Source organism: Eucalyptus grandis, chromosome 5 (assembly GCF_016545825.1).
Source record: "Eucalyptus grandis isolate ANBG69807.140 chromosome 5, ASM1654582v1, whole genome shotgun sequence".
In the NCBI taxonomy this organism is placed as follows: Eukaryota; Viridiplantae; Streptophyta; class Magnoliopsida; order Myrtales; family Myrtaceae; genus Eucalyptus; species Eucalyptus grandis.
In genome coordinates, this window is record NC_052616.1 from 10,456,362 (window position 1) to 10,467,061 (window position 10,700).

General features: G+C 47.5%; 2 protein-coding genes and 1 pseudogene across 2 annotated transcripts; all 3 read left to right on the top strand.

Moving 5' to 3' along the window:
• Positions 1 to 49: 49 nt before the first annotated feature.
• LOC120293286 lies at positions 50 to 3,667 on the top strand (annotated as a pseudogene).
• Positions 3,668 to 3,689: 22 nt separating this feature from the next.
• LOC120293605 (metal transporter Nramp1-like) lies at positions 3,690 to 4,610 on the top strand. The gene is made up of 3 exons (XM_039313301.1): positions 3,690 to 4,032; positions 4,146 to 4,224; positions 4,348 to 4,610. Exons 1-3 carry the CDS (start codon positions 4,003 to 4,005, stop codon positions 4,608 to 4,610), a joined length of 372 nt encoding a protein of 123 aa, XP_039169235.1. The 5' UTR covers positions 3,690 to 4,002.
• A 2,011-nt stretch (positions 4,611 to 6,621) lies between these two features.
• Positions 6,622 to 10,479, top strand: LOC104444126 (subtilisin-like protease SBT3.5). The gene is given in 13 exon segments (XM_010057734.3): positions 6,622 to 7,005; positions 7,092 to 7,183; positions 7,312 to 7,409; positions 7,499 to 7,657; positions 7,745 to 7,799; positions 7,801 to 7,922; positions 7,925 to 8,415; positions 8,504 to 8,589; positions 8,681 to 8,929; positions 9,027 to 9,141; positions 9,449 to 9,467; positions 9,470 to 9,640; positions 9,835 to 10,479. Coding segments are annotated over 13 exon segments (2,316 nt in total). The 5' UTR covers positions 6,622 to 6,918; the 3' UTR covers positions 10,407 to 10,479.
• Positions 10,480 to 10,700: the final 221 nt, after the last annotated feature.

Genomic DNA, 10,700 nt, shown 5'->3' on the forward strand with positions numbered 1-10,700 from the left:
GGATACTTAAAGTGGGCATTGTCGCTCTCTATCGCATCGAGTTTCTATATTGGGTAGTTGCTAAAGCAGCAAGCGATCGATCTCACGATCCTGATATTCACTTCATCTCTTTGTCAAAATCACGAAACACCGGCAACACACCACGATGAGAAACTTAGCAACTTTGCTGGTGGTCGCATGTTTTCTTCTTGGGCAATGGGGCATTACCAGAACGGTGAAGGCAAAGAGCAATGTGTGTGAATCTCATGCTTTTAACATGTTTCTCCGTGATTCTGTTTTCTCTTAGAAAGGAAGCAATCCTGGCAAATTTATGGGCAGGTTTATATCGTGTACTTTGGAGCGAGGAAGCAAGGCGATCCCACAGTGGAGACCAATTCGCATCATGACATGCTTGCATCAGTACTTGGGAGGTAAAAGGAGTTTCAAACTTTCGAAAAGAACAACAAAAGCAGGTGTTTTAATTCAGTTCCTAATGGCGTGGTCCGGTGACCATCTGCTTTTTTCTCTGTTCTCTGGAACGTGTTAATTCTGCTTCAGCAAGGAAGCGGCCGCCAAATCGATCTTGTACAGCTATAGTCATGGCTTCTCTGGTTTTGCTGCGAAGCTTACTGAGTCTCAGGCACAAGAACTTGCCGGTATGTCAGTGTATAATTAATTTGCATTCTTTTTGCTAGACCTGCAGATCATTTCGTGCGCTTGCACTTCAGCATTTGCTCATGTTTCAGGATTCCCTGGGGTTGTCCGTGTTATGCCTAATACCCTTTTCCGCCTGCAAACTACTCGGAGCTGGGATTTCCTTGGTCTGTCTCCCTCTCATTCACCCACCAGTCTCCTTTACAAAAAGCAGGATGGGTGATGGAGTTATAGTAGGCATGATAGATACAGGTCGATTTTGTCTCTACATCTTTGCCCTCTTTCTCTGTTTCTAGATTAAACCATGTCACTAGCTTTATGTTTCACACAATGTAGCAGGAATTTGGCCGGAGTCGAAGTCATTCAGCGATGAAGGCCTTGGACCGATCCCGTCACGCTGGAAAGGTGGTTGTGAACTGGCGGAGCAATTCGATCCAGCCAAACACTGCAACAGAAAGATAATAGGGGCTCGCTGGTTCGTGGATGGATTCCTCGCAGAGTATGGAAAACCATTGAATGCCTCGGGGGACCTGGAGTTCTTGTCGCCGAGAGACGCAAATGGACATGGGACTCACACGTCCAGCACCGCCGTGGGTTCTTTTGTGAGCAATGTCAGTTACAGAGGAATTGGGTATGGAACGGCGAGAGGTGGTGCTCCCCGTGCCCGGCTAGCGGTGTACAAGGTGTGCTGGAATGTGCTCAACGGACAGTGCTCATCTGCAGACATATTGAAAGCATTTGACGAGGCAATTCATGATGGAGTGGACGTGCTGTCTGTGTCTATTGGGACTGCGATTCCTCTCTTCTCCGATGTGGATGACCGAGATGGCATTGCTACCGGTGCGTTCCATGCTGTGGCACAAGGAATAACTGTAGTTTGTGGAGCCGGCAATGATGGACCGGCGGCTCAAACAGTGCAGAACACAGCGCCGTGGATACTAACTGTCGGAGCAACTTCCATCGACCGAGCCTTCCGTACTATCATAACCCTCGGAAACAATGAAACGTTAGTGGTATGTGTTGCTATTTGAGGTTTAGCAGATGAAAGTATCCTAGGAATTTTGCACCAAATGTGTGATGAGTTGCTTATTGCTCTCTAAGGGCCAAGCCATATACACAGGAAAGGAAATCGGTTTTACGACTTTGCTATATCCAGAAGGCACAACCCTTGATCCTACTTCGGGAGGGTTAGACCATCTGCTCATCTGATGATTCTGTTATCGTTAATTGCGGACAGAGAAAGCTAAAGCTGCCAATCTTCTCTTGAATTGATCACAGGGTATGTGAACGTCTCTCCCCTAATGCAACATTGATGGCTGGGAAAGTGGTCCTGTGCTTCACCTCCACAGCAGGTAGGTTCGCAGTAACACTCGCCTCAGCAGCTGTGAAGGCGTCTAGGGGCGTTGGTGTGATTGTTGCCAAGAACCCCAGAGACGGGTTGGCTCCGTGCAGTGGTGACTTCCCATGTGTCGAGGTGGATTATGAGATTGGAACCCGAATTCTATTCTACTTCCGCTCGGCAAGGTATGTCATGACAGTCTTCGTCGTGTTGCGGTTTGTCGAAACCTAAAGCTAATCACTCACACAGAATTGAATTGCCGTTTTCATGGATCCTGCACAGATTCCCTAAGGTAAAGTTGAGCCGGACAATAACTGCTGTCGGCAAAGCAGTCCAGGCAAAGGTCGCCTTATTCTCTTCCAGAGGGCCGACCTCTATTTCCCCAGCTGTTCTCAAGGTACATTTGGTTCTTAACTGAGTCCTTCGACCGTCGGCCGTCCAGTTTGTAGTTTCGGGTACATTCGACTCGTGGGAGTTCCACGAAAGTGGTTCGAGACTCTCGGAAACACACCCTCATCTGCTATTTACCGTCTTTACGGCTGTTCGACTTGTGTGAAAATTTGCAAAACTAGGAGCGTGTGCTGATTCTAGCTCGCTTGAAGTTTCATGGAGTATCAAAAGATCATCAACTAGTCTCTTCTGCACAATCAAACAGAGATAGAAACATCTGCTTTGATGTTGTTCTGTGACACAGCCAGATGTAGCAGCACCCGGGGTGAACATACTGGCCGCCACTTTGCCCTTCAATCCGTCGGAGGACAACGGATACACCATGCTCTCGGGAACTTCTATGTCGACCCCTCATGTTGCGGGCATCGTGGCGCTCCTCAAAGCGCTTCACCCGGATTGGTCGCCAGCGGCATTTAGATCAGCCCTTGTGACTACCGGTATTTCTCCAACTCAACTGAATCGCGAAACAGTTCTTTAAGATCGGCTTCTTGCCTTTTTGGTCCGCGGAGTGACCGGCGAACATATTGCATCAGCTAATACGTTCAGAGACATTAACATTAGATGATGTTCCATCAATCAGAACACCGCTCAAGTGATTAAGCATTGCTGATATTAAAAGCCTTTTTGCAGCCTGGAGGAGCAACCCGCTGGGTTTTCCCATATTCGCCTCGGGATCGCCTCCGAAACTGGCCGACCCGTTCGACATGGGAGGCGGCATTGTGAACCCGAACTCCGCGGCTGAACCAGGCCTGATCTATGATGTGGGCATGCCTGACTACATCCTCTACCTATGCGCCATGGGCTACAACGACACCGAGATCTCTCATCTGACTGGAAAGCCCGCTCCTTGCCCCGCTAGAAGACCCTCTGTCTCCGATGTGAACCTCCCTCCATAACCATCCCGAGGCTCACGAGCACTGTCACCGTGACCAGGACCGTCAAGAACACCGGAAACCCTGAGTCGAGATACTGGGCCGTGATCGAGCCGCCCTCCGGCACCACGGTGACGGTGAGGCCTCACGTCCTGGCGTTCGATCCGGAAACCAAGAAGGCCGCCTTCAGCGTCACGGTCTGCGCGGGGCTGTGCCGGTGAACACGGGGTACTACTTCGGAAGCTTGGTTTGGACCGATGGAGTGCACGCCGTGAGGAGTCCCCTGGCCGTCAGGGTATTGAATCAAACTCCATTCTACTCAGCTGAATAGTAAGGCTCAAGTGGCATCGTTCGCGCATTGTAATCCTAACGAAGCAAATAAAAATCGCGTTCGCTTTCGATTGACATGGCGGCTGCATCTGCGAGCTATTTCCAGAGCCGCGCGTATTTTCTGACTACGACGAAATGTCAGGCCATCCATTGAGCCGACTCGAGTAATTAAAATGCCTTCAAGTTCAAAACGGCCATTGCAGCTTCAATCGACGGTCGACAGCTAACAGCAGGATGAGCACACCAAAGCCCCGCGATCATCAAGGCCTTCGCCTGTTTCTTGTCGAAATCTGTGTTTGACTGCGTGCTTTAGTGTGGTGTCTGGATTAGTTCGTGTTGAATTCATAGTTCTACATCGATGTTGCAGTGGAAACTGATATGCAAGCCGGAGCAAATGATGTATACGAGGTAACCCAAAAGAACACCGATACACAAAGTATATAAGTTCATACTTATGCAAGTTATAATGTATCCATATATCTTTGTGCCAATATTTATAATTTATTGGATCATATGGTCAGCTTCTGTGGGTTATACTCATTGGAATGATGTTTGCTCTCATCATCCAATCGCTGGCTGCTAATCTCGGAGTGACCACTGGTAATCATTCCGTTAAAGAAATTTAAGGAGGAATTTATGACTATTTTTCCTGCTCGCGAACACTCTTGCAATTTCTTGAATGTGATTATTGACTTGTCTTTTATGAATATTTCGGAATTCCAGGCAAACACCTGGCTGAGCTATGCAAGGTCGAGTATCCACCGTTGGTGAAGTATTGTCTATGGCTTCTGGCTGAAGTGGCCGTCATAGCCGCCGATATACCCGAAGGCATCTCTCTCTCTCTCTCTCTCATTATCATGCCCTTCATCATATCAGGTCGTAGAACTCATGTTCGGTATCTCATATTTCCTTTTACGAACTATTCTTCAGTTGTCACAAATCTTTATCGACTTTTTCATCAAATGGAGCTGCATTTACAAGCGTGATACTGCAAAATCTTTTACCCTCCTCCCACCCACCCCCCTCCTTCTCTCTCTCTCTCTCTCGTATTAAAGCTGTTCAGCACTGTTCTCAACAGTCCTTATTGAGCTCAAATGCCGTAAAGGGGTTGATCCTGGAAAAATGAGGTTTGAAAGTCATTTTAGCTCAAGCTTTCTGATTGAGAAGTCAGTGTTCAGTTTCTAACAATCTTTCTGGATCAATTATTATAGACTTAGGGACCCAGCCTGTTGGTGGCAGAGATGGTGGAGTTGCATGTTGGCCACCCGCAAGGCCAAAGTTCAACTCCCCATCTCGTTATTTGCGCGACTTACTTGCGGCACGTAGGAGGTGGGTCCCCGTGAGTTGTCCCCGGTTTAACCGCCGCCGGCTGTACAGCGGCACTTCCCGAATCACCATAAAAATATATATATATATATTATAGACTTAAGGCGCATTTAATAACCATATTCAAAAAATATATTCCCAGAATAGAATTTGGTTTGGCACCATATTCAAAATTTCTACTCCAAACTATTTTCTTTTAATTTTTTAATTTTTTTATTATTATTATTTTTTCTTTTCTTTCCTTTCTTCTTCTTCAACCTTTGGCAGGTTGCTAACCTTGGGATGATTGGCAATCGACTAGACGAGGGTCGGCGACCTTGCCGAAGCATCGTCGGCCTCTCGGTGAGGCCATGCCTTGTCGGCCGAGCCTCGTCGGCAGACCGGGCGAGGCTTGCCAATGATGGGCAAGCCTCCAATGAGCTCACAGGACCTTGGCCTAGCTTGGTGAGCCTTCGGCGAGGTTGTTGACAGTGGGTGGAGGGTGGCAGCGGTGGCGGTGGAAGAAGAAGAGAGAAGGAAGAAGAACTAAAAGAAAAGAAGAGAAAAGAGAAAAAAATGGGTTGGCTTGATTCTGGAATTGTTCTCGAGAGCAAAAAATCAATCTTTTTTACTTTCCAATTTTACTATAAATCTATTCTCGCAAACAAATTTATTTTCTAGAAAAAAAAATTTACCAAATGAATTTCTATTCCAAATCTACTCTCGGTAATATACACCGTTTTGACCACTTAAATTACTCTATCTACTAAATGAGCAAGTTGCAAACGTTAAGGAAACTTCTTATGCTAGATCTTACCAAATTAAGACAAACATACTGAAGTTTTTGGTTTGGAGGTCTGGGCCCCTGGCAAACCCTCCGTGGATCTTCCCCCAGTGGATCATTAGGAGATTCTAGATGAATTACTCGCTCCTTGTGGCTAAACCTTGTGGTTAAGCATGATGTTTTATGTAGGTTTCTTTCTACCTGCCATCTTTTTTGGAGGAGTATGCTTCTCATATCTGTTTCTGTGAACCAAAAATAATTTTATTATGCTTTTTGGGATGTATGTTGAAGAATATAAGCAGCTCTCATCTAAAACAGTCATGAAATCTCGATATTCCGGATCACTGTCTGAACCCTGCCAGGGGAATTGATATCTTGAAGAACAGAGACTAATAAAGCCTCATACATATAACTCTGGATGCATGACGGTGTTTTGAAAATACAATTGATTAACCATCTCGACTGTGCATGTGAACAGTGGAATTCCTGGCGATTATTCGGTCTGGTATTGCACGATCCGCAAAAGTTAAATTAGATGGACTCGTTTATAGGCGTGGTAGATCGATGGTGCCAATCAAGTGCAAGGGACACGTAGGAAATGGGGTTAGTTTCACCCACTTTTTATAAGCTATTCATCTTCATATTCTTCAAGGTGACTACTGTCTGAGGAGAAACTCTTTTACGCATAAAGGGATAATGAAAGTCTGTGGTCTGGCCTTCACTCCTCATTCTTGAAGCCAAGAAAACCCCGTTAGCGTCACCTTTTAAGATAAGTGACCCTTAAAACTTTAGGGGACCTCTAAACTTGGAGGCCCTTGTATGACCAAACTCTGTTTTTACTGCATATTATTTCCTATATTCGTGCCCTTTATTGTTGTTTAATCAGTGGGATCTTGAACAAGAACCACCCCTTCAAATTATGGCCTTGATCACAAAGCAACATGTTCAAATCAGGAGCGAGGTCATTATCTGGTTTGACCTTACTTGGTTTCCACATCTTTTGAATTCTTGGTGTGGATTGCACTGCTTTTGTGCCTGACCTTGCAAGCTCCCCTTCAAGGATACTTAAAAGTGGGCATTGTCGTTCTCTATCGCATCGAGTTTCTATATTGGGTAGTTGCTAAAGCAGCAAGCGATCGATCTCATGATCCTGATATTCACTTCATCTCTTTGTCAAAATCACGAAACATCGGCAACACACCACGATGAGAAACTTGGCAACTTCGCTGGTGGTCGCATGTTTTCTTCTTGGGCAATGGGGCATTACCAGAACGGTGAAGGCAAAGAGCAATGTGTGTGAATCTCATGCTTTTAACGTGTTTCTCTGTGATTCTGTTTTCTCTTAGAAAGGAAGCAATCCTGGCAAATTTATGGGCAGGTTTATATTGTGTACTTTGGAGTGAGGAAGCAAGGCGATCCCACAGTGGAGACCGATTCGCATCATGACATGCTTGCATCAGTACTTGGGAGGTAAAAGGAGTTTCGAAACTTTTGAAAAGAACAACAAAAGCAGGTGTTTTGATTCAGTTCCTAATGGCGTGGTCCGGTGACCATCTGCTTTTTTCTCTGTTCTCTGGAACGTGTTAATTCTGCTTCAGCAAGGAAGCGGCCGCCATATCGATCTTGTACAGCTATAGGCATGGCTTCTCTGGTTTTGCTGCGAAGCTTACTGAGTCTCAGGCACAAGAACTCGCCGGTATGTCAGTGTATAATTAATTTGCATTCTTTTGCTAGACCTGCAGATCATTTCGTGCGCTTGCACTTCAGCATTTGTTCATGTTTCAGGATTCCCTGGGGTCGTCCGCGTTATGCCTAATACCCTTTTCCGCCTGCAAACTACTCGGAGCTGGGATTTCCTTGGTCTGTCTCCCTCTCATTCACCCACCAGTCTCCTTTACAAAAGCAGGATGGGTGATGGAGTTATAGTAGGCATGATAGATACAGGTCGATTTTGTCTCTACATCTTTGCCCTCTTTCTCTGTTTCTAGATTAAACCATGTCACTAGCTTTATGTTTCACACAATGTAGCAGGAATTTGGCCGGAGTCAAAGTCATTCAGCGATGAAGGCCTTGGACCGATCCTGTCGCTGGAAAGGTGGTTGCGAACCGGCGGAGCAATTCGATCCAGCCAAACACTGCAACAGAAAGATAATAGGGGCTCGCTGGTTCGTGGATGGATTCCTCGCAGAGTATGGAAAACCATTGAATGCCTCGGGGACCTGGAGTTCTTGTCGCCGAGAGACGCAAATGGACATGGGACTCACACGTCCAGCACCGCCGTGGGTTCTTTTGTGAGCAATGTCAGTTACAGAGGAATTGGGTATGGAACGGCGAGAGGTGGTGCTCCCCGTGCCCGGCTAGCGGTGTACAAGGTGTGCTGGAATGTGCTCAACGTACAGTGCTCGTCTGCAGACATATTGAAAGCATTTGACGAGGCAATTCATGATGGAGTGGACGTGCTGTCTGTGTCTATTGGGACTGCGATTCCTCTCTTCTCCGATGTGGATGACCGAGATGCCATTGCTACCGGTGCATTCCATGCTGTGGCACAAGGAATAACTGTAGTTTGTGGAGCCGGCAATGATGGACCGGCGGCTCAAACAGTGCAGAACACAGCGCCGTGGATACTAACTGTCGGAGCAACTTCCATCGACCGAGCCTTCCGTACTATCATAACCCTCGGAAACAATGAAACGTTAGTGGTATGTGTTGCTATTTGAGGTTTAGCAGATGAAAGTATCCTAGGAATTTTGCACCAAGTGTGTGATGAGTTGCTTATTGCTCTCTAAGGGCCAAGCCATATACACAGGAAAGGAAATCGGTTTTACGACTTTGCTATATCCAGAAGGCACAACCCTCGATCCTACTTCGGCAGGGTTAGACCATCTGCTCATCTGATGATTCTGTTACCGTTAATTGCGGACAGAGAAAGCTAAAGCTGCTAATCTTCTCTTGAATTGATCACAGGGTATGTGAACGTCTCTCCCCTAATGCAACATTGATGGCTGGGAAAGTGGTCCTGTGCTTCACCTCCATAGCACGTAGGTTTGAGGTAGTACCACTCGCCTCAGCGGCTGTGAAGGCGTCTAGGGGCATTGGCGTGATTGTTGCCAAGAACCCTAGTGACGGGTTGGCTCCGTGCAGCGGCGACTTCCCATGTGTCGAGGTGGATTACGAGATTGGAACCCAAATTCTAGTCTACTTCCGCTCGGCAAGGTATGTCATGACAGTCTTCGTCATGTTGCGGTTTGTCGAAACCTAAAGCTAATCACTCACACAGAATTGAATGACCGTTTTCATGGATCCTGCACAGATTCCCTAAGGTAAAGTTGAGCCCGACAATAACTGCTGTCGGCAAAGCAGTCCAGGCAAAGGTCGCCTTCTTCTCTTCCAGAGGGCCGAGCTCTATTTCTCCAGCTGTTCTCAAGGTACATCTGGTTCTTAACTGAGTCCTTCGGCCATTGGCCGTCCAGTTTGTAGTTCTCCGGGTACATTCGACTCGCGGGAGTTCCACGAAAGTGGTTCGAGACTCTCGGAAACATACCCTCATCTGCTATTTACCGTCTTTACCGCTGTTCAACTTGTGTGAAATTTTCAAATTTTCGCAAAACTAGGAGCATGTGCTGATTCTAGCTCGTTTGAAGTTTCATGGAGTATCAAAAGATCATCAACTAGTCTCTTCTGCACAATCAAAAGAGATAGAAACATCTGCTTTGATGTTGTTCTGTGACACAGCCAGATGTAACAGCACCCGGGTGAACATACTGGCCGCCACTTCGCCCTTCAGTCCGTCGGAGGACAATGGATACAGGATACTCTCGGGAACTTCTATGGCCACCCCTCACGTTGCGGGCATCGTGGCGCTCCTCAAAGCGCTTCACCCGGATTGGTCGCCGGCGGCATTTAGATCAGCCCTTGTGACTACTGGTATTTCTCCAACTCAACTGAATCGCGAAACAGTTCTTTAAGATCGACTTCTTGCCTTTTTGGTCCGCGGAGTGACCGGCGAACATATTGCATCAGCTAATACGTTCAGAGACGTTAACATTAGATGATGTTCCATCAATCAGAACACCGCTCAAGTGATTAAGCATTGCTGATATTAAAAGCCTTTTTTGCAGCCTGGAGGACCAACCCGCCGGGTTTTCCCATATTTGCCTCAGGATTTCCTCCGAAACTGGCCGACCCGTTCGACATGGGAGGCGGCAATGTGAACCCGAACTCCGCGGCCGAACCAGGCCTAATCTACGACGTGGGCACGCCTGACTACATCCTCTACCTATGCGCCATGGGCTACAACGACACCGAGATCTCTCATCTGACCGGAAAGCCCGCTCCTTGCCCCGCTAGAAGACCCTCTGTCTCCGATGTGAACCTCCCCTCCATAACCATCCCGAGGCTCACGAGCACTGTCACCGTGACCAGGACCGTCACGAACACCGGAAACCCCAAGTTGAGATACTGGGCTGTGATTGAGCCGCCCTCCGGCACCACGGTGACGGTGAGGCCTCACGTCCTGGCATTCGATCGGGAAACCAAGAAGGCCGCCTTCAGCGTCACGGTCTGCGCCGCCGCACCGGTGAACACGGGGTACTACTTTGGAAGCTTGGTTTGGACCGATGGAGTGCACGCCGTGAGGAGTCCCCTGGCCGTCAGGATAGTGAATCAAACTCCATTCCACTCGACTGAATAGTAAGGCTCAAGCGGCATCATCGTTCGCGCATTGTAATCCTGACGAAGCAAATAAAACAATCGCGTTCGCCTTCGATCGACATGGCGGCCGCATCCACGAGCTATTTCCAGAGCCGTGCGTATTTTCCGATTACGACGAAATGTCAGGCCATCCATCGAGCCGACTCGAGTAATTAAAATGCACGTTACGTGAAGTTTGAAGTGGATAGCAAAGCTTAATCGATGAGTTGATAGTGCGATCGAGAGATTCGTGTTGCGCACGAGTGCAGAAGCTGGACTAAGGTCACTGCCGTTG